At 49.7% G+C, this 22,380-nt stretch overlaps 5 protein-coding genes and 1 long non-coding RNA gene across 9 annotated transcripts; 2 read left to right on the forward strand and 4 right to left on the reverse strand.

The window, feature by feature from the left end:
- Positions 1-167: 167 nt before the first annotated feature.
- On the reverse strand, positions 168-8,167 carry LOC117890719 (monocarboxylate transporter 10). Its single transcript, XM_034795760.1, has 4 exons — positions 8,068-8,167; positions 7,523-7,620; positions 954-2,872; positions 168-888 (listed from the first exon to the last, which is right to left on the reverse strand). The coding sequence occupies exons 3-4, from the start codon at positions 2,863-2,865 to the stop codon at positions 734-736; spliced, it is 2,067 nt and encodes a 688-aa protein (XP_034651651.1). The 5' UTR covers positions 2,866-2,872; positions 7,523-7,620; positions 8,068-8,167; the 3' UTR covers positions 168-733.
- Positions 8,168-10,675: 2,508 nt separating this feature from the next.
- On the forward strand, positions 10,676-11,919 carry LOC117890783 (40S ribosomal protein S23). The gene is made up of 3 exons (XM_034795854.1): positions 10,676-10,759; positions 11,185-11,344; positions 11,576-11,919. Exons 1-3 carry the CDS (start codon positions 10,756-10,758, stop codon positions 11,841-11,843), a joined length of 432 nt encoding a protein of 143 aa, XP_034651745.1. The 5' UTR covers positions 10,676-10,755; the 3' UTR covers positions 11,844-11,919.
- On the reverse strand, positions 11,379-11,669 carry LOC117890813. The gene is made up of 2 exons (XR_004648602.1): positions 11,525-11,669; positions 11,379-11,445 (listed from the first exon to the last, which is right to left on the reverse strand). It is a non-coding gene; the product is annotated as an uncharacterized LOC117890813 (long non-coding RNA).
- Positions 11,920-11,939: 20 nt separating the features above from the next.
- LOC117890690 (nucleoprotein TPR) lies at positions 11,940-20,309 on the reverse strand. 4 transcript variants are annotated; one of them, XM_034795682.1, is made up of 6 exons: positions 20,055-20,309; positions 15,022-19,400; positions 13,244-14,979; positions 12,875-13,191; positions 12,682-12,815; positions 11,940-12,455 (listed from the first exon to the last, which is right to left on the reverse strand). In XM_034795682.1, the coding sequence occupies exons 1-6, from the start codon at positions 20,203-20,205 to the stop codon at positions 12,129-12,131; spliced, it is 7,044 nt and encodes a 2,347-aa protein (XP_034651573.1). In that variant the 5' UTR covers positions 20,206-20,309; the 3' UTR covers positions 11,940-12,128. The 4 variants fall into 4 exon arrangements, with proteins under 4 accessions (XP_034651573.1, XP_034651572.1, XP_034651570.1 ...); XM_034795681.1 differs by having other exon boundaries at positions 12,875-13,188; positions 13,244-19,400; XM_034795679.1 differs by having other exon boundaries at positions 13,244-19,400.
- Positions 20,310-20,731: 422 nt separating this feature from the next.
- LOC117890798 (dynein light chain roadblock-type 2) lies at positions 20,732-21,311 on the reverse strand. The gene is made up of 3 exons (XM_034795874.1): positions 21,201-21,311; positions 21,062-21,140; positions 20,732-20,990 (listed from the first exon to the last, which is right to left on the reverse strand). Exons 1-3 carry the CDS (start codon positions 21,201-21,203, stop codon positions 20,779-20,781), a joined length of 294 nt encoding a protein of 97 aa, XP_034651765.1. The 5' UTR covers positions 21,204-21,311; the 3' UTR covers positions 20,732-20,778.
- A 252-nt stretch (positions 21,312-21,563) lies between these two features.
- Positions 21,564-22,104, forward strand: LOC117892702 (dynein light chain roadblock-type 1). Its single transcript, XM_034799113.1, has 2 exons — positions 21,564-21,652; positions 21,737-22,104. Exons 1-2 carry the CDS (start codon positions 21,564-21,566, stop codon positions 22,077-22,079), a joined length of 432 nt encoding a protein of 143 aa, XP_034655004.1. The 3' UTR covers positions 22,080-22,104.
- Positions 22,105-22,380: the final 276 nt, after the last annotated feature.

Below are 22,380 nucleotides of genomic sequence, written 5' to 3' on the forward strand. Positions count from 1 at the left end.
GCACAATCGGCCAAGTCAACGAATGCAGCGGCATGGCTGCATTCGGCGCGAAGTGCATTCACCCCGCGACCGATCGGTCTTTGATTGATTGATAAATGTATATCTATGTAACAACCAACTGCAACAGAGGTTGCAGTAGTATATTAAATAAACAAATGCTCCAAACATTTCATGTTAAATAGTTCAACAAACGATTCCTAACTTGGCAGTCGACTTGTGGCCCAGCCATAGCCATGTGCACAGCTGCTTACAGCTATCATAATAATATTAATAATGTTTTAGGTTCCTCCTCTCCTCTCCTCTTTGCACTAAATTCTAGTTTAACGTTTTTAACCTCACTTTACTGCAGCTCACTTCACTCCACTCCACCTTACTCCACCTTACTCCACGGACCATCTGTTTGTCTGTCTACTAAAGCTTATAGAACACTGTCTCAGTGTTTGTGTTCTCTGTGTTAGGCACTCTCGATAAGGCTGAAGGCACACGCACATTACACTTAGTCTAATCTTAACGTATCAAGTACTTGCGGAACTTGCAACCACGCTTCCCAGGGGCTTGCTCAATGCCTCTGCAATGCCTCAGACATGCGACATCAATCTTAACATCGAATGATTGGCAATTAGTGTTGGAACAACAACCTTAAGTGGCGCGCGCGAACCCGAACCCGAACCCCGTGCTCGGTATCAAGAAGACAGTCGCTGGGGCGTCTCGTTGTCTGGCGTTGAAATGCTGTCTATGCTGCCGGCAGTGGTGTGATCTTCTCGTTGCGTGCCTGCTCCCACCTGGCCACGCAGGTGAGCGGGTAGCAGAGGAAGGCGGACAGCAGGATGAGGCCACCGGCAAAGTAGAATGCCATGTCATAGCTCTGGGTCGCTTCGTACAGGGCGCCTGAAGGGGAAAAACAAAACCAAATTCAGCACACCAAGAGGTTATACTGGTGGACTCTGACTCACCTGCAATGGGTGTGCCAAAGGTGGCGGCCAGACCCTGGAAGAGCATGAGGAATCCATAGGCATTGGTCAGCTTCTCGAGTCCAATCAGTTCCACGGCAATCAGCGAGCGCAGCGCCGAGAAGCAGGCAATGCAGACGCCAAAGAACACAGCAAAGATCCACTGGCTGGTGGTGTTGATGACGACACCACTGGCAATGGTGGCAATGCCGCCGGCAGTCAGCGCAAAGTTATTCAGCCAAAGCGGCTTGACGGCGGGGAAGGAGCTGATGGAGCCGCACACAATCCTAGCAATGGTGTTGACCAAGCCAATGGCAGCCAGTATGGCGGTGCCCTCATCCGGGGTCATGCCCCCGGCTATGGCACGATCCTGCACGAAGCCAAAGGGCACGAAGAAGCCCATCATGGTGAGGAAGCCACTGACGGCCAGGCACATGAAGGATGCGGACTTGAGCAGGCTGGTGTCCAGCATGGTGGACAGCGTGCGGCGCACGGCCTCCGGGCAGATGCGGCAGCCCTTCTGCCGATCCTGCAGCATGTCCTGCTTGGTGGGCAGACGCGTCACGGACATGTGGTAGGCCAGCGAGGTCTGCGACTGGTACTGGGGTATCCTCGTCAGCGAGCCCGAGAAGAAGATGTCGTCCCTGTACATGGGCCGCGACGTGGATGTGGGCTGTCCGTGATGTCCATCATTGGCGGCGGCTGCTGCCCGCTTGGCCAGATCCTGGGGCCTGCGTCCGGAGACGGTGTGGCGACGCGCCTGAATGGTCACTGGCTTGGCGTCCGTCTCCAACAGGTTGTCGTTCTCGGCCTCCTCCTCGTTCTCGCCCACCGTCGTCAGCTCCTTGTGCAGGTTGAAGGTCAGCTGCTGCGGATCCCCGTTGGGCGTTGTCGGCTGTGACTTGCGCAGCTGCTTCAGCTCGGTGCCCTTGCTGCCCGCCGCCGTGCCCGAGGGACGGCGCTCCAGGTTCATGCCCTTGAAGATCTCCTGGGCGGTGGGGTAATGGTTGCGCTGCGAGGCGCCCATGTACGTGTTGTGTGCGGAGTTGGGCATGGAGTAGGCGAAGCGGCCCTCGGGCAGTGGCTTGGTGAACGCCGCCTGGTGGAGCTGCGGCGTGGGCGCCACTTGGTTGCCATGGCCATTCAGCTTGCTCTTCTCCTGCTCCTCGCCGGCCTCCTCATTGGTCGCCGACAGTGTGATCGGCTGGATGGGCCGGAAGGCCAGTCCGAAGAGAGCGCAGGACATGACAATGATGCCCTGAACGGCGAGCGTGTGCCGCCAGCCCGTCTGCAGCAGCGAGGTGGTCAGTGGGGCAAAGACGAAGGTGCCCACGCCGGAGCCGCACATGGCGACGCCCGTGGCCAGGGCGCGCCACTTCTCAAAGTAGAAGCCAATGATGACCACCGCTGGGATGTAGACCATGCAGAAGCCAATGCCGCCCAGCACGCCGTAAATGATGAACAGAAACTCCACGCTGGTGGCGAAGTACGACAGCCCGAAGCAAATGCCCGCGAAAATGGCGCCGGCTATGGTGACAGCGCGGAAGCCGAAGCGATTGGCCAGCGCACTCACAAAGGGACCGGCCATCAGGTAGCAGCCACTGAGCAGCGACGAGACGAACGACACGTACGCCTTGCTCACATTGAACTCCGCCATGAGCTGCTTCTGTATCATCGGTGAGCAGAAGACGATGCCGTCGATCACCGTGCAGCAGAGGAAGGAGGCGACCATCACCACCCAGGCCCAGCCGCTGTCCGGTGGCACCACAACAGCTGCCTCATCGATTTCCTCCTCTTCATCCTCCTCCACATTGTTCTCTGCCTTCTTGATGACAATTTCCTGCTTGGGCTTGGGCACCAGCGCACGGGCTGATGTCAGCTCGTCCTGTGACTTCGTTTGCTGTGTGGTGGCCATTGCGGGGCTAGAGAAAGGGAGAGAGAGAGAGGAGAGAAGAGAGAGGATCAGTACAGATCTGGCCACATCTGCTGTTGTGGGTGTTATGCAAAATGTTTACCCAATCGCCGCCCAATGGCCTTCACTTTCGCTTTTTGCCGTGGGCCGCGTTGCGTGTACGCGCCGCACCCCCCGCCAGAATGTATTCGTATTCCCATGGATAATTATATTTTTAAGTGTCACGTGCCCCACAACCACAATCGAAGCTCTCTTCGTGCAGGTGGATCACACACAAATATCTGCGCGAGAGATAGCCAGAGGTGTGTGCGGATTGTGAAAGGTTTTTGCTGTTTATCAGATAAAACGTCAATCGGTGAGTGAAAGAGTGCTGAGTGGGTGGGGGATGGCATCGGATATTGTTGGGATGTCAAACGTCAGGCCGCCAATGCCAGGGCTCGCCGAATGTGCGTCAACAGCCGCAGAACAGAAAAATATCAAATGGAATTTGCAATTATGTAGCCAGAAAACAATTCATAGGAGGAGAAGAGCTTTCTGTATGCCAGTCACACAGTGCAGCACATCTCTCTCTCTCGCTCTCCCTCTCTCTCTCTCTTCTGCCTTTTCTTTTGATTATTTTTCTTGTTTGTTGAATCTTGCGGCTAACAAACTCTTGGCCTTGGAGCCTGTGCCTGCGCTGCCTTAATCTAATCTGAGGCAAAACTTAGGGTGGAGTGTAAATCCCGTCTGACAGATTGTCGAAAGGCTTGCCGCACTGTAACCAAGTGGCTGTCAAGGTATCCTAAATGATCCCCACACCCACAACAAACAAGTAGCCACAGTAGTCCCAGATAACAGAGATTGCTGCTGGCTGATGGGTTTACAATCAGATAAAGCCGGATAAGCGGCAGCTGAGCCCTTTCAGTCCGCCTCTCTACGTGTCTACGTTCCATAAATTAATTGATTACTCCTCCAGATTCGGCCTTATCGCAGCGGATTTGCTTTGCCTTTGCCTTTGGCTGCTCCAGATAGAGCGGGGGATTCGCGCCTGGCAACGTAGCCCCGTGGCACCACGCGCCCTGATAATTGCGTTTCCTTTATGGCTGAATTTTTGGGTATGCCATTGCCATTGACCAAACCAATTTATGGTAGCCCATAAAGGCCATAAAGTGGCGATAGGCCACGCAGAAACAGTCGCAAAACCCTTGTAGAACTTTTTGTTTGTTATGCAATCGAAAAGTCCCCATCCAGCGGCAGCAACACACCCAAACCCGAACCCGATCCGCGCCTCGTATTTCAGATTTTGTTTTCATTTTCATGCACAAATGACCACGCGGCTGGTATGAGAAAGAACTTGGAGCTCAGAACCACAGAGAAGAGCGGCTCGAGGAGGAGGAAACCCTTCAAGTGTCTTGCCATAACTGGCTTGCACCCAGCCACTAGCCGCAGCAGTGGCACTGCCAACGCCTATAAATAGACAATCCACACAGCCCCTTGCCCCCTCTCAGCATTTACTGGCTGCCCGATCCCATATTGTGGCCATATCGAAGTGTTTCTTGAGCTACAAATTGGCTCAGGACGCACCCAAAATGGGACTTTGACTTTGCCTTGGGGTTCTGCGGGTATGGAAACTATCTTTAGGGCTATGTCGGGCAGTCAGCAGCTTCTTACATTAGCAATTAGCTATAGAAATCGTTTAATGTTGGTCTTTAATCAGAGTGCATTAAGTTCCCCTTGGGTTTTGGTTAGAGTATTTCCCGCTTTGTGCTCAACTTTTGTTTCCCGTTTCTCTCCTCTTTTGTTTGCTCTCTCTGGGTTGGGCACGGCATGTGGCAGCTCCTGTGGCTCCTGCCCACCCGCCACTGGTAAGCTAATCCCGCTGCGAGCAAACATTTGCCTCCCACCCATCCATCATCCGCGAGCAGGCGTTGGCCAGTAAATGACCAGACCCGAGGGGTAGGGAAGGTCGACAGTTGTCGAACAGCCACTTGTGGCTGTTGACAGCGTTTAAATTGATGCCCGATGACGATTGGAACTAATAAATGTTATAGGTGGGTAATCCGCACATATGGCTGGGGGGCGAGACAGATAGATAGACAGACAGAAAGACAGACAAAACGGCAGGAAGAGGGGCACAAAGTGGACGGCAATGTTCTTAAGATGTTTCCCTCTCTCTCTCTCTCTCTCTCTCTCTCTGTGTGTGCGTGTGTGTGTGTGTGTGACACTATCCCATCTATGTAGTACATGGCTTTACTTTATTTATAACATGCAACCAGCCACAGTAGGCGTCCCGTCCGGTTCTTCATCGGAGTGCAGTGCGTATTCCCACTTGCCGGCGACAGGTTCCAGCCATTCAAGCGCCGCAATTTGTAGGTACAAGTGAAGCAATCGTTAAACAACTTTGTGCTCAAAATATTAATTAGCTTGGCCAAGCTGCAGGTTCGCTACCTTAAATGGTGCGAGCACCTTAAATGGCAGCTCGAACAGCGATGCCCAGAGGGGCACACCGCATCGTGTATGCCCTGCTCTACACACGATCCCACACACTCCACACTCCACTCGAGGTGTTCCCATTTGGAGACACTTCAGAGCAGCTGCTGTCAAGTTCATTGAACGACTGTCGCTGTCGGCCTTTCACCCAGAGCGGGTCCAAGGAGTATGCCATATCTTATGTGTTCTGTGTTCTCTGTTGTTGTTCCACTGGCAAGTTGTATCTTTCGGGGCTTCTGTCTGTCGCTGACACAGTTCTCTATCTCTCAGCGGGACAGAGGGGATAGCTGTCGTATCAGACAGCTGTTGGCGCGTTGACCACACAACACACAGCACACAGCACACCACACTATCGGCATGAACAAAGGCCCCGCGACAATTAGTGGAGCGATCAATGGTCGGGTTTCGAGTTTGTACGGGGTCTAGGGTCCGCTCTTTTTTGTCGGAAGTAGAGCATGGTATTCATAATCAATTAACATGTTTAAATTATGGAAAATAAGTGCAAGTCGCACAATTACGCTGCCTCCAGCCCCTCTTCAATTCCTGTTCAAATGGAAATCGAGAGTCATCGATCGATCGAGACAGGCTTCCATCCAGATTGGTGGAGAGTCGTGATTTGTTGTGTATGTAAATTGTTATTTAAACATTCGCTTATTGGGTTATCTGCACGTGGCTTTGTCAGGCAGGCACTTCCCCATACACACGCACACACATGACGCACAGCCTCTGCTTTTCACATATCTCGCTCTCTCTCTCTCTCTCACGGCTCTGTTTGAGTTTTCAACTGACCCCGAATCGGGCGATCCATCCCATCTGAACTGATCTGAGCCGACCCCGACATTGGCGCCAAATTGTTGTTGCTCTTGTGCTCTGTTTTTGCTGTTTTTCAAACCCAGTTCCAATTCCAATTCCGATTCCCTCATCTGATAAGCCGAGCAAGGAAGCAAACAAACTGCAACTGCAACCGAGAGCTGTCTCTGCCTGTAATCAGCTGTAAATATTGATTGTCAATCAACGTTGGGTGTGGAAAAATTCCAAACAAGATTTCCCAAAAACAGTTTGAAATCCACTGCCAGTCGTTGGCACGCAAGCGCACTCAGCCAGAAAGCTGAAAGAGAGTCCAAAAATCCGAAACGAAACTCAACCGCAAAGAATTCTTTCAATCTCTCGGTTTGCCTCAGTTATTCGGCAATGAGTGGGGTAAATTGTAAATGCAGTAAACATGTTTACTCCTCGCCCAAGTCTAATTCAGATTTATATATTATTTTTCGGTTTTTTTTGCTGGCTGCTAATTAAAATCCAAATTCGAGTATCGAAAAGTAGTTTTCAACATGCCAATCTCTTGGCCGGGCTGGAGTTTGTAGCTCTGGCTCCGACGCATATTGATTAATTACCACGAAACGCAATTAGTGGCTGAGTGGGGGGTAGGGAGGTGCTAAAATTGGGTCATTGGCATCTTGCAGTTCTAATGCTTCACGGCCCATCGATATGGCTATGAATATGGATATGCCTGTGCCTCTGCCTCTGCCTCTGCCTGTGCCTGGGGGTTTCGATTGCGTTTCAGTTTTGAGTTTTATCTTCGATTAGCGGCTATTTTGTTTGCTTTTTACCGGCAACCGGTTGTCAGATGGAAATCATTTTGGAGCTACCACGCGTAGAGAGACCAGAACCTTGGGGGTGAATGCCAAAAACTGGATCGCTGACTCACGCGAGGGACAGGCCCCGAGAGAGATCGTATTGGTATTTGCATTTGCATTTGAAGTGGCTGCAATCGCGAGATTGTTTAACAATTTAGAGCTGTATGTACAGCAGCATAGAAGAGGCCCATTATGTACTACCTATTATCGATCTATGGTAAGCTCATTTACTCTTTGTTCAAGTTCAGGGAGAGGCAACAGACGACAGCAAATGACAGCAAACAGCACAAAACAAGGCAACAAAGACGGCTGAGAAATTGCGCCACAAAAGGCGCTTGAAAGCCGTTTACGAGTGCGTTGTGCTGCCGGTTCCTGGTATAAGTTAGCGTTTCCCTTTTGGCCACAAACGAAGTGGGAACATTTCTTGGACTCTGCTGAAGTTCTGCCCTCAAGCTGTGTGTGTGTGTGTGTGTGTGTTTTTGGCCACAAACCCGTTTTGAGACGTGCCCAGAGCCACAGATGGGCTGCATCGATGGTGTGTCTCTGCCTCTTACCTCTATGTTTTCCTCTATGTTGCAGCCCTGTTGCTGTCGTTGTCTCGAGTGCGTTTACGAGTGTTATAAAACAAAGTTCTGTTCTTATTTTTGGCGCGCTGCAAAGAATGTTTTTTGTGGTGTGAGAAAGCGAAAGTAAGCGGACGCCGACACAGTAAAAGCGAAAGTTAAAAGTCAACGGCAGCAGCAGCAGCAGCAGCCGCACACCAGCAACAGCAACAACAACAACGTGCGGAACCGACAGCAGCAGAAGAAGAAGAAGAAGAAGCAGGATCGGCCTGAAGCGAAACAACACGCTTATAAATACTTCTGTTCTGGCACATATGTATCAGTATCTGATTGTACATATGTCCGCCGCATACATATGTATAGAAATATGTAGGCGTGTGTGTGCGTACGCGTCGTGTGTATGTGTATATGTGGAGCATATAAATGGGCGCTGCTGTTGTGCTCTGTTCTTGCGTTGGCTGCTCGCTGATGTGCCGTTGCTTTCTTTGCGTTGTGGTTTGGGGTCTGGTGTTCGACTATTTGCTATTTGCTTTTACTTGTTTCCTTTTCTAAATACTGCCGCACGGGGGCCCTGATCTGATCCGGCTCTAAAAGCGATGCGAGCGACGCGACGGACTGAAGATAACTAAGGGGAAATCAGAATGTGTTGGCAGTATAAACCGCACAGCACAGCACAAGCTAGCAGCAGCAGCAGCAACAGCGGCGCAGCGGCAGCAGCGAGGCAGTTTATCAGCCAGACTGTGCGTGTGTGTGTATGTGTGTGTCACTCAAGTTCTGCTGAATGGGAAGGGGGGCATGGCTCCGATCGGGTCAACCTCCAGTGTTACATACCGAAATGCCCGGAGAGTCACTGCAGCACGAGCTGCAGGATGATGGCCAAAAGGGAAAGAGTTTGAGAAAGAGACAGAACGAAAGAGCGTGAAAGAGAGAGCGCTTGCCGGTTGCCACTGTGTGTGTGTGTGAGAACCAAAATGGCACGAGAACAAACTTCCCGACGACGTATACGCAATGCAAAGAAGCAACTAGTTGCTGCTTCTGCCTGTGTCTCTTTCTCTGTTTCTTCTTTCTGTTTCCCTTTCCTCTTGTATCATTATTTGGGAGTGTTCTCCCGCTCTCTCTGTCTCTCTGCATACCCCGCTCTCGTATGGCACACGGGTATATTGAACATGTATTTGTGGCAGTCAAATAATACCAACAATTTGGCATCTATTAATAAAGCAAATACAACCCATTAGCGGGTATTTTAAAGTCGGAATGTTGACTTTAGCGCTCTCCCTGCTTACACAGAAAACATCAATTACAAAAAACTTTTATATTTCGCTTTCAAATTATTCCAACAAGCCAACACAGTTTTTCGTGTGTGTTCGTTTCGTGTTCTCCTGCTGTGTTGCTGTTGTTGGTTTGTCTCGTTTTTGGCTTTTTCCACTACCAAAGAGATAAATGCGAAATGGTGAATGGAGCCCATTCATGTTCTGGGGACTTGAGCACCGCGCTGGATACCTTACCGGTGTCTTTGCACTCCACGCGCACAAACAAAGATGGCCGAAACTGTTGCCAGAAATAATGAAATAACTACGCAATATTTTATAAGAAATAATTAGCCGGACGCAGAGTGCGGTGGAAAAACGAAAGTCATACTCCGCATTGAATTCATTAGGAGGGCCCGGATCTGGTAGCGGTTGAGGATTTGCGTGGCGATTAGAGCCAGTGGAACCAATTACTATGCTCGCAGGGTCTTGCCATATTCTTTATCTGTCTGCCATTTATCCGGCATGGCGCTCTGGCTAGCACAGGCGCACCCTTGATGAATTCTTCTCTGAGTACACTCTTGTCTCCATGATATGGCTCAATTTTCCATTTCTCGTTTCGATATCGAGGCGACGAATCATCCAATTTTTCGGTGACTTTGAGTTTTGATTGATAAGCCGCGCCGCGGCACCCCGCCCGGAACCCCTTGGTGCAGTGATAAGCACCTCAAATTATGTGGCCATGGGTGCCTGGAACGTCATAAAAATATATTAGATTAGACAAATTAAGTTATTTTCTGTACTGGCACCTAAAATCTTACCTAACCTAGGTAGATTCGGTGTGTATTTCGTAATCTCATTCATGCAACGCAGACCAGCAGAGTGTTGGTACATGTCACTCTGTGGAAGAAAATATAATACTATAATTATATAATTATATATATATACATATACATATATATACATATTATATATAGATAAATAAAAAAATATAAAAATATTTATTTTCTTTGAAAGATCTCACTCGAACTCAAGTCAAGCGCATCGATCCTTTATCAGATCAATGCCATTTTGCAATTACAAATGTGCAACCTGATTATGCTTTCAATCGTATTTTAAGTTTCTGTTCTGGACGCTGAATCGAAAACAAGTCCGCACCCAGATGCTGTCCAACGATCAAGATGATGATGAATCATCATAATTGGGTGGAGCATGCAGGACGCTGGTTCAGCATCCAGAAATGAGTTTCTAAAACTGAAATAAATTCGAGTGTGGTACTTTTACAATAACCTTAATTACGCACTTACATATGTTTCAAATAATATGAAATTTGAAATTCGGTTATTTACGGAGGTGCATTCAGAGAAATCCATCTCGTATATCGATAGTCATTGGCATTAGTCATTGGCTGTGCACAGTGTTGTGTTACACCTGCTTACACCATTCCACACTTCAAGACCACTCTAGTCTTTTAGACTAAATACCAAAAATAAACCAAAGGTTTAGGAAAATGATATCCGATGAGCAAAAATATGTTAGCCCTTTGTCGACCAGGAGGGTTTTAAGAACATCGAGGTACAATCTTATTATTTTCCGCGATTTTATATTTTTAAATAGAAGACTATGTACGTTTTTTCCCTTGAAATGGTAAATTAGAGCACATGGGGTATCGAAACTCCCATTTTCAAATGTCCCTCTGGGGTAATTTCTCTTTCGCACTACAGGAATTTTCATCACATCGTTTTTTTACCATTGACAACACTAATTTGTATGAGCCGCAGCTTTTATCAATAAGTGGGCAGCCCTGTTTCAAGGAATGTCAGTATATTTACGGTATATTTTTAAAATGATACGGTACATTTTATCCTATTTTTTAGGGTTGTGCGGTATATTGTATCGATAATTCCGCGGTCACAATGGTCACACTAGCTTCCTCTTTCTTTTATTTCCGCCATTGCCTGAGATAGTTGGAAAATCATGGGTGAGTTGTTAAAAAGAGTGTTTTTTGTGTGAAATAAACAAACTGTGTCGCAAAACAGTGAGCAAATGGAGTTTATAATGTGGTGCGGCTGAAACAGTAAGTGAATTTATGTTGAGCAACCTCAGAGTCTTGGTCCCACCAAAAAGACCAAGAGTTGAAACTTTCGAGTTTGCAAAAATCCATTGAAATCGAATGAATCATGGAAGTTAATGGGCTAATATCTTGTTATAACAATGGACTAGAGCTCACAGCAGAAAATGCAAGTGATATTTAGCGAGAATATTGTGTTTAACAAAATTTGCAAGAATCATTCGATATAACCTCACAAAGGCGAAGCCGACTAAACTGCCATTTGTTTACATTGTGTTGCCGCACTCGATGCCGTAGTGAAGCTCGATTTAATCCAATTACTTGATTATTTGCAGGCAAACCAAGAGGTCTGCGCACTGCCAGAAAGCATGTGAACCATCGTCGCGACCAGCGTTGGGCCGACAAGGACTACAAGAAGGCTCATTTGGGCACCAGATGGAAGGCCAATCCCTTCGGAGGTGCTTCCCACGCCAAGGGTATTGTGCTCGAGAAGGTGTACGTACAGTCTTTAGTTATCAAAGTGTCTTTTAAGTGTGTGTGTGCCGAAAGAATCGGCGTCTTGACGCCTCGCAGTATATTTTTGTGTTTTGTTGTGTCTGAAACGCAAATCACAGGATTATACTGTGAGATGCAGGGCGTGCCGCATATCAGTGATAATGCCTTTGTATTACATACCAAATGTGTAGCCAACTGTATGCTGATCGATTGAAATTTGTTTACTTGCAGTGGCGTTGAAGCCAAACAGCCCAACTCTGCCATCCGCAAGTGCGTGAGGGTGCAGCTCATCAAGAACGGCAAGAAGATTACCGCTTTCGTGCCCCGTGACGGTAGCTTGAACTACATCGAGGAGAACGACGAGGTCCTGGTTGCCGGTTTCGGTCGTAAGGGTCACGCCGTCGGTGATATTCCCGGTGTGCGCTTCAAGGTTGTCAAGGTGGCCAACGTCTCTCTGTTGGCTCTTTACAAAGAGAAGAAGGAACGCCCAAGATCTTAGATGATGATACGTCTAATCTTCTTTCCAGACACAGAGTTAGGGTTTTACAAAACTAAATAAACAAACAAAAAAAACAATTCAAAACACGCAATGAACTCAATTTAATTGGCTTTATTTTAATTTTAATTATAGTTCTTAAATATGTATTTAGTTGAATGTGCGAGAACCGACGACGAGCTAGTCAAGAAAATGCGACGGTGCGACGCGTCTTTATGCTTCACCGATATATAGGCAAAAATGTTACTGCCGACTCTCGTCTGGTGATGCGCCGGAATCCGGTTCCTGCTAGTAACGTCCGGGATTGTTGTTAAAGTTGTTTGTCGGCTGACGGCGCGGGCGAGTGCCGCGCGCACGTTGACCACCGCGTTGATTGTTGTATCCACGATTAGAGGGGGAGCCCTGATCACCCTGCATATTGGGATTGTTTGGACCATCAGACCGCTGCCACACAATGCGTGAACGATTCTGGTTCGTATTTGGATTCCCACGTGTCCTGCGAACCCCACGGTTGGTGTTGCTGTTGTTGTTGTTGTTGGGCGGCAGGCCACTGCGCAGGTTGCGATATCGCGTGTTATCCGACGGTGAAGTGGCCTCAGCCTCACGTCCCTCCTCCTTTAAAAAGATAAATTTGAATGTGCTTGAATGTTGAACAGCAGCTAAAGGCGGGAAATGGTTAGTAGCGAACAAGGGGGACAAGGGAGACTTGAACAATAATAAAAACTGAAGTTAGTAGCATGCAGCCGGGAGTTTCACCAACCTGCACCCGCACAACCAACCCAACGCCACTGGCTACTGGTCGGAGATTACGCTATCTTTGGTAAAAGCGTCGCCTTCTTACCTCAACACCCACTGCCTGCTTCTCACCCTCTGAGGAGACGCCATCTGTGCCCTCGTTGGCCTCACCCGAACCGCCTTCCGCTTGATTTGGCTGATTATCCGACAATTCAGACTGACTTGTGCCTACATTTTGATCTGCAAAGGGTTAACAGGTTAACTTTAAAGTCCCCATCGAGCATCGTGCATTTGCTTACTCTCATTCCCGAGCTGCTGTGAGTCTTCACCCTGGCCAGGTTCCAGCGTCTCCTCGGCAAATGCCTCGTCAGCCTCGCAGATATCTTCCGCTCCGCCCAAGTCACTTTCGCTGGGTAGTTTTGCGGCATCGGCAGCATTGGTTTCGGCTGCCTCGTTTGGTTTCTGGGGTAATGCTGCTGCTGTGCCTTCGCCACTGGGTCCAGCACTCTCGTCGGGCGCCACGGCTGCGGTTCCATCTACCTCTGCTGTCTCCACACGCGCCGGCTGCTCACTAAAGTTTGATACTTGCGGGGAGCTGACAATCTCCACTGAGCTGCTGGAAAGTCTTCAAATTAAACACTGCATTAAGAAGTCTTTCCCGGACTTACCTCTCCAAACGCCGAGATGCTGCTGCTGCTGATGATGTCGAGGCGACCGCCTGCTTCCATGGGGAGGTCTCGGCCTGTGGCAATTTGGCTGGATTCGAAGACTCTCCGCTGCCGCTGGTGATGGCCTGGCTCTGGTTGTTCTCCTGCGTGGAGGCTGAGGCAGCGGCGGCCACCACTGCAGCACCAGCTTGGTTGTCCAGCAATTGGCTCTCCTCTTGCACCTGCAGCTGCTGCTCCTCAATGTCCACCTCGTTGTTGTCCTGAGCATCGGACGCCATCTCATTCTCATCGTCAGCACCATCGTTGTCCATGTCGTTGTCCTGCTCGTACGAGTCCTCGTAGCCCTCCTGATCGGCCTCGCCGCCATCGACGGGGCCGTCATCGGCATCCGCCAAGACATCGTCCTCATCGTCAGAGTCCACCACCTGAATGTCATCCTCCTGATCGCGCTGTGACGAGGTGGGCATCTGATCAACGTCCATGCCGGAGTCGCCAATGTGCGTGGCGGACAGCTCCTCACTGTGCATGGGAGCACGCAGACGCTTCGTCTTCTCGGGCACACCATCCTCGGTGTTGGTGGAGTCTCCTTCCACATCGCGCGGACGCTTGATGCCAATGGAGGAGCAGCCTGCCTGAGTGGTGGTCACATTGCTGCTGGACGGTGTGTGCCGGCTGTGACTGCTGACTACCGTCGAGGAGCTGCTGCTGCTGCCCGATGTGCTCGGCTGCTGGCTCTGCTGGCTCGCATCTTGGACACTGGGATTCGCCGTTGGGTTCGGTGTGGAAGTCGCTGTCGATGTGGAGGTAGAAGTCGACGAGGAGCCCTCCACGCGTGGCGACACCAAAGCGACGACCTGCTGCTGCGATCCTCCTGCAAACAGCTGCGAATCATTCTGCTGTGGATGCTGCACGCTCTCCGCCTCCTGGGAGCTCTCAGCGGCAGAGGTGGCGCCCATGGGTGGTATGGCGGCCACCGCTACAGCCGCAGAGCTCGTCGATGGCATGTAATCGGTGTGTGAAGATGTGGGCGATGAGGAGGCCATCGATTCCAAGGCCCCACTGCCTGTGGTGTGCACCTGCTGCTGCGGCGGCACCAAGGCCGTGTTGGCCACCGCCGAGCTGCTGCCGCTGGCCGATGCTGATGTTGTGGATGTCGACGACGAGGATGTGGAAGCACTGCCCGCCGACGGTTGCTGGCTGGTGGGCAAGATGGCAGCCGTGCGGCTGTTCTGCACCGAAATGGGCCGGATGCTGGCCAAGGGTGTCTCCCCGCCACGCCAGGGCGTGACAGTGGCCGACTGCTGGACCGTGGCCGACCCGGACATGGGCTTCACATTGGCCGTGCGCGGCGATGAGGACTCTGATATGTTGCCCTTCTCGGCGACAGAGCTCGTCGAGGGCTTGGTCGACTGCTGGGAGCCCAGTTGGCGTGTGAGTTGATTGATGCGCATGTGCAGCGACTCGTTCTCGCGGGTGAGCCGCAAGTTCACCTCCTTGTTGGCGGCAATACTCTCCTGCAACTCCTTCTCCAGACGGGCAACGGTCTCGTCGTACTGCGTCTTGTTGCTGGCCAGCGTGGCCTCCTGATTGACCAGATCCGTTCTGGCCACTGTCAGATCCTGTATGAGCTTGTCCACCTTCACCTTGTGCTCCTGCCGCACGGCATTCGCATCGGTCTCCGGTTCTGTTTGGCGACTCTTCAGAGCATCATTCTCACTGGTCACCTTCTCCAGCTCCTCCTTGGCGGCTCTGTACTGATTGCCAAGCTCATCCAGCTCGGAGCGAACCTTCTCCAGATCGGCACTGATGTCGGCGCCACCCTGTTGTGCCTGCAGACTTATGTAGCCTTCCCTGTAGCGCTTGGCCACCTTGCGCAGGGCCAACTCCTTGGTGTCCTTTTCCTGCAGCGCCTTCTCCTTGGCATCCAGCTCGTCGGTGGCCTTCATCAGTTCCTCCTCCTTCTGCAGAAGGCGATTCTTCAGCTCCATAATGTCCTGCGTCTGTCGTGAGTTTGTCTGCCGCAGATTTATGGTCTCCTCCATCTGCTTCTTGCGTGCATCGTCCAGGGCTTGCAGTTTGCCCATCAAGGCTGGCAGCTCCGACTTCAGCAGGCCAATCTCGTCGGTTTGCTTCTTGCTGAGTTCCCTTTCGGTCGTCAGCTGCTTGGCCAGATTCTCGCGCTCCGTCTGGATGCGCTTGAACTCCTCCGGATTGCGATTGCTCTTCTCCACGAGGACATTGGCACGCTGACGCCACTTGACGGCCTCGGTGCGCAGCGAAGTGTTCTCCAAGTTGAGTTCCTCAATCTTCGAGGTTAGCTCCTTGTTGCTGCACTGCAGCGGGAACAGTTCCTTCTCCAAACTCTGAATGCGGCTCGTGAGCTCCGCCAGGCGCTGTGTCAGACTGTTGCGCTCCTCCCTCAAAATTCGATTGCTATCTGTGATGGCATCCAGGGTCTCGATCTTGCGCAACACCTCAGCGTACTTGAAGGTGGAATTAACCTCGGTCTGGTTCTTGGAGCGCTCCTGGTTGAGACAGACCGTCACCTCGTCCAACTTCTTCTGCATAATTGTGAGCTCCGACTTGAGGCGCGCATTCTCGGCCTTCATAATGTCCATCTTGGCCACGCACAGATCCTTCTCTTGGCGCAGGAACTTGATGATCTTCAGCAGCTGCTCATTGCTGCGTATCTCCTCCACAGCCAAGCCCGAAATATTGAGACTTTGGTCCGCATCCAGTGCCAGAGATTCGTTCAGCAAGGAAGTGTTTGTGCCCGACTGACTCAGGGCCGTCAGCTTGGTGGTCAGCGCTTCAATCTGGTCATGCAATGTGGCATTGAGAGCATTCAAATCGGCGACGCGCCTGTCCGTCTCCTCCTTCTCCTTCTCCAGCAGACTTTGGGCCTCGGCATTCGCCTTGAGCAGCTCATCGTGAGCGGCCTGCAGCGACTCCTGTCCCGCCTTCAGCTGGTTCAGCTCATCCCTCAGCTTGTAGTTGTCGGTCTTCAGCTTGGTCAGGTCTTGGATATCAGCCGAGTGCTGCACCATTTCGTTGGCATACTTGACCTCCACTTCGTGCAGCGACTCGGCCAGCGTTGTGTTCTCAGTGCGCAGCGTGCGGATGGTGCGACCCGATTCGGTGAGCTTCTCCAGCACAGTCTTCATCTCATCCTGCGCCACCTTGACCTGATCGGTTTGGTTAATGCTCTTGGTCTGTTCGGTGACATTGAGGAGCATTGCCTCGGCCTCCAGCTCATCGATGCGTGCCCTCAGCTCTGTCTCGGCGCTCTTCAGCTTCTTTATCTCATCCTCGTGGCTGGCCACCATCTCGGAGTGCAGCTCGTGCAGCCGCTTGACTTCGGCCTCGGCAGTCTGCGACATCTTGTAGAACTGCTCGCCATGCGCACGCAGCGAGACGAGCTCCTTCTGCAGCGATTCAATCTCCACAGCGGCCTGGTTGTACTTCAGCTCGAATTCTCGTGCGCGTTTGTTGGCTGCCGACACCGGATTCTCGTTCATCGAGGGCGTCAGGCTCTCCTGCAGCTTCTTGCTGAGCTCGTTCACCTGCGTAACCTTTTGGGCCAGCTCCTCGCGCACACTCACGAGCTCCGCTTGCCACTTCTCCGCTTGCTGTCGCTCTTCTTCCTTCAGCTTGATGGCAGTTTCGGCTTGACGCTTGAACTCGTTCACGGTCTCCTGGAACTTTTCGTGCTCTTCTTGCTGGTGTCGCCGCTGGGCGGCCAGCTCTCGCGCCGCGTCATCCAGCCGCTGCTCGAGGCGCAGCCGTCCCTCAGTCTCTGAACGCTCGAGGTTGGACTTGATAAACTCCAAATTGTTGAGCAGCAGCGACTGACTGTGCTGATCGCGATGGAAGCTCTCCTTCTCGATCTGCAGACGTGTGGCCGTGTCCTTGAGGTTGCGATTCTCCTGCCGCAGATTGTAGGCCTCCGCCTCGGCGGCAGATGACTTTTTGTGCGCAGCCATCGTTTCATCCTTGAGCAGATGCATGGTCTGCTCGTGCTTGATGATTGTCTTCTCGTAGCTCCGATTGCGATCTTCCAGTGCCGAGATTTGCTTCTTGCACGCCTCCACGTTCCGGTGCAGCAGATCGATCTGTTCCTTCTGGAAATCTGTGGAGTTCAGCAGCTTGCAGTTGGTGGAGGTCAGCTCGCGGACTTCCTTGCGCATCGAATCGAATTGTTCCTGGGCCAGGGCATCGTTCTTCCGCTTCTCGCTGGTGTAGTACTCGTAGTTCTCCTTGAGCGCTGCATACCTGCTGTTCTCCTCCACCAGCTGCCGCTCCAGACTCTGTATGCGCTGCTCCAGCTGGCTCACCTCTTCTCTGTTGTTGTGCTCTGCGGCCTTTGCCGATGTGTCCAGCGTGGCGGTTTCGCTGACATCCATATCCGTGGCCGAATCATCCAGATTGCGCGGCTGACGACCGAGTCGCTTTTGGGCAGCAAAGAATGACTTCTGGTAGCGCTCACACTTGGAGTTGATCAGGTTGAGGGCATTGTTCTTCTCCGCGAGTTGCTCCTCCAGCAGGGCACATCTTTCCTGTGCCTTCTGTGCACGCTCCTTGTCCATTTTCAGCATATTCATATTGAATTCCTTTTCCTGCTCATCCATGGTCTGTGCCAGCTCACGCGTCAGCTGCAACAGCTTCTGATTCCTTTCCTGTAGTTCGACAATTGAATCAAAGGTCACTAGGTGCTCGGAAATGACGCCGTGCACGTTTTGTGGTTGGCTGCTGCCATCGCCCGACCTATTGTGGTGGGATACGTGGGGCACACCTGCGCGCAGGCAATTCAGTTCGTCCAGCAATGTGCACACCTGTCGGCCGAGATCCTTCGCTGAACGTTCCAGCAGATCGTTCTTCTTTGTCACGGATTTCACATCAAAGTTGGCCCGCTCCAGGGACTCCTCCAGCCACTGTTTCTTCTCGAGCAGAGCATCACGCTCGGGGATGATCTGGTCGTAGGCTTCTTTTAGATTCTCGAAGTCCATGCGCTGCTGCTCAATCTCTGGTGCACGCTCTTCCACCTCCTTCAAAATGGACGCCACATGCAGCTTCAGCTTGGAATTATCGAGATTCATCAGCTCCAAATCTTCGAGGGCCTTGACATACTTCGCGTACAGTTCGGTGATCGTGAAATTGGGATTAATCACGCGACTGGCAACCGCTGCACTTGGCGACATCTTGAAGATGGCCTCCTCCAGGCCCCGATCCTTTGTTTGGGTCAGCAATTTATTTGCTTCGCTGAGTTCCTTTCGCAACTCCTCTATGGTGGCCGCACGTTCTGCCAGCTCAGAGTCATGCTGCACCTTTGTGGCACTCAGTTCGGCCTGCAGCTTGTCGTTCTCTGCACTTGATAACTTCAGCATTTCCTTCAGCTCACCGATGCCCCGCAACAGCTCGTCGTGTGCCATCGCTTGCTGGGACTCTGTGCTCTTGAATATTTCATAGAGCTTGTTCTTGGCATCCAGCTCGTTCTTGAGCGAGGCAACGTACTGTTCCGTGACCATGGACTGCTTGTAGACATTGTTCGTCAGCTCCGCTATCTTGTCATTCAACTGGCCGATGGTTTCCACTGCCTGGGCGTGCTCTGCCTGAACTATTTGCAGCGCATCGCACTTTTCCCTTAGACTGTTCTCCAGCTGCATTGTGTTGATGGAGTTCTCGCGTCGGATGTTCTGCAGCTCGCTGTTGTTGCGGTTCAGATCGCTGTTGAGCAGCTGAATCTCATTTTGCAGCATGAGCCGCTCGCTCTCGATGCGCTGCTCCTTTGTCTGCAGGGCCACCTCCTTGCTTTGGATCTCGTCAACGCGCGCAATGGCTTCGCATTTGGCCGAGATGGCGTTGCTCAGCTGCTGACGGTAGGTGTGAAGATCCTCCTTCAGGCGCTCCAGCTCCGCATTCTGGCGTTCCAACAGCGTCAAGAGCGAGTCACGCTCCTCGATTATGCTGTTCTTCTCCTGCCTGAAGGACGTCGCGATGTGCTCGTTGCTGCGTATAGTCTCCAGCAGATGATCACGCTCTGCGGATACTTGGTCCAGCTGTGTGCGCAGCTCATTGACATTTTGCTCGAAATTTGCCAACTTCACATTATGATCCTCGACAGCGCTCTGCAGCTCCTCCCGCTGTTGCTCAGATTCGGCTAAAAAGAAAACAATTTGATTGAAATTAAGTATCTGATTTTGTAGCCAAACAACTCACTGAGCCGATGGGCAGCAGCGCGCTCTTTGCAATATTCCCCAAAGAATTGATCGATATATGTCTGCAGCTTAATCTGCATGACGGCTGGCATTTGCTCCAGCTCGTCCGGACCAAACACATTCCCTAACTCCTGTCGACCACTGAGGTCCATACTGTTGACAACGGCTAACACAAACTATTGCAATAAATTGGTTTTTCAAGCGCGCAAAAGTAAAACTACAAATTTGCGGACGCGTTTGTATAGATTCAGTGTTGCCGCATTTCGCACTGAAAAATACCAAAAGTCATAGCCATTGTGCAGCTATTTCGTGAAAATTGCGGAAAAAACGCTACCATGCGAAAAATTTGCAATAGAAATGCATTAAAATGACTAAGTAGTAAAACAAAAAGTCATCCATAATCTGTATTCCTGTGCAAATGCACTTCCTTTAACTAACTTGGGATTTTTCGACCATTTTTGTTGAGACACAGACGTCTGGCTTGCAGCCGGCAAACACCATCCCCCGGTTTGCAAATTCAAACACAATGTCGCAATATTGTAAATCAGCACTGCAACATACGTGTGCAATCTAGTTTTTCCAAATAATGCACTTACCCAAACGATTAGCCGCCGCACGGTTCTTGCAGTACTCATCTGTAAACTTTTCAATGTACCCCGACAATTTTTTTTGTACGTTCTCCGGAACAAGATTTAACTCATCCGGCTCAAGTATGTTGTCCAACGATTGTGGACCGCACAGATCCATGTTGGCAGTGAATGTTTCTTTAATAAATGAGGTCAAACTTTACTTTTTTTTTTTTTAACGAAACGCACAGCGATATAAATTATATAGATTTTGTGAACAGACAAGTAGTGTGACCGCGGACTCGTCGAAAAAATATGCCCCCTTATCCTCAGAAAATTACCGTTATATACTAAAAAAGGTATTAAAGTACACCGAATAGTTTTCAGTATTCAGATTTGGTTCGAATATTGTACTTCTTGTAGCAGGGGTCCAGCAAAAACAAAACTTCATATTCGAATTCTAGTGTTCGTTCGGCAAACAACTCTTTTTTGAGTTAAAAATTTTCAGTAACTTTTTATAATATTCAACACAAAACTGAAGTACCTGGTCAATGCGGACTCATCTCTGCGACCAACCAATTTCGCTGTAGCGATTAAATATCAAAAAAAAAAAAAAAAAAAAAAACTTGTTATGATGTCAGCGCCCTGTTATTTTTATGCATAAATATATTTCTAAGTTTCTTTGACGTTAAATATTAAGGTATAGAAATGTGCATTATTTAATTTCAGCTTTTAATTCTCGGGTTCCAGCAGCCTAATCGGTTGGATTTTGAATGACTATGAGGATGAAGTCCTTGTCAGGAGCCACCATAATTTCGTGTTTCTTCGAGCGCACCCGCAGGAATGTCATGTCGTTGGACGGGTCCAGGTCCCTCACAACGCTCCGAGCCTTGTCAGCCAGCTGACTCATCAGGCCAGCATATTGCACGGTTGTCGTATTGTCCAGAGTAGACTTCACCGGAATACCTAATTGGGATCGGATTGGTCATCAATCGTAAGCCATGTCTATCTTGGCACAACAGTGCCCGCACACCCACCTTCATTGTTGACCACAATTGTGCCCACAACGCCTTTGTGACTCTGAATCCGTTTTAGTGTCTCTTCAACTTCTTGCGACTGAAAAATATTGGGAAATGCTATAGCTTGTGTGTTATTTTCAATACGATTAACACTTACCATTCTAATTATTTCGTTTCTAGCAAAAAATGTAAACTTTGTTTGCTCAATACAAGAGATCAGTGTGACCGCGGATTTTTCGATAAAATAGACTGCCACAAATGCACCGAAATATACCCCCTTTATCAAAATATACCGCGCATTTCAAGGCATCTGTAAGTTCATGAACTAACTGGCTCACCAACACCCACCGACAGTGTTTAACCAATGGGAACCAGTTCCAATTCAATATAAAAATTAAAAATTACTTTCAAACTGTGACCGGTCTAATTTAAATTATAAAAATGTATCCCTTGTATATATATCTTGATCCCACTAAAACGCAAACCAGGAATTGTGATTTGGGAAAAACATACTGCCCTAATGACCCACATAGCAGCCGTTTCTAGGGGAAACGCGCCATGGAAACCAATAAAGTCATTTGTTAAGGACCGATACTGGGGGAAAAAACAGTTAGTCGGGGAAAATCACTGTAGGAAAATGTTACTAGAAACCCCAAAAAGAGTAAAACCCTTTCAATTTTTATTTTAAATAAGTTTTTCATATATTTCTACCCTTTTGCAGTCACCTCGATCTCTACGATACGTGGATGAAGCATTCGATCAGATCAGCAAAAGAAAAAACATTCGAGACATAGTAATTCTCAACGATCTGGGGCATCCGGTGAAAAGTACAATGGGGCAGGATGATTCCGTTCAGTTTGCTGGACTATTTCAGGCAATACGGTGCCGACTGGAGCGAGGTATGAAGCAAATTGATCCCACAGATGAACTTTTAATGCTGAGAGTTCGTACAAGGACCAACGAGGTGCTGCTAACCCCAGACTCCAAAATCACTGTCATTGTCGTACAAAACGCGCAGGATCATTTTCAAACGTAATTGATTATCAAATACAATTAAATGGTACCTGAAACTATATAAAGTTCATACATATATCAAAAGACTGTTATTACAGTGGTTCAAAAGCAATAGCTGGTGAACAAATTTAAACGGTGGTATTTTATTGATAATGACCCGCTAACCTATGACCATTTTAGTTTGAACCATATTTTGTAAGCATTCCAATCAAAAAGAGTCGTGAAAACTAGGCAATTTTGTGAAGAATTGATTGATAAATTTAAAAAAATAAAAGTTTTAGCGCTGAAAGTCCTAACTACCTGGTAATAATGAATATAACATC

The sequence above is a fragment of the Drosophila subobscura genome, chromosome E (assembly GCF_008121235.1).
Source record: "Drosophila subobscura isolate 14011-0131.10 chromosome E, UCBerk_Dsub_1.0, whole genome shotgun sequence".
Taxonomy (NCBI): Eukaryota; Metazoa; Arthropoda; class Insecta; order Diptera; family Drosophilidae; genus Drosophila; species Drosophila subobscura.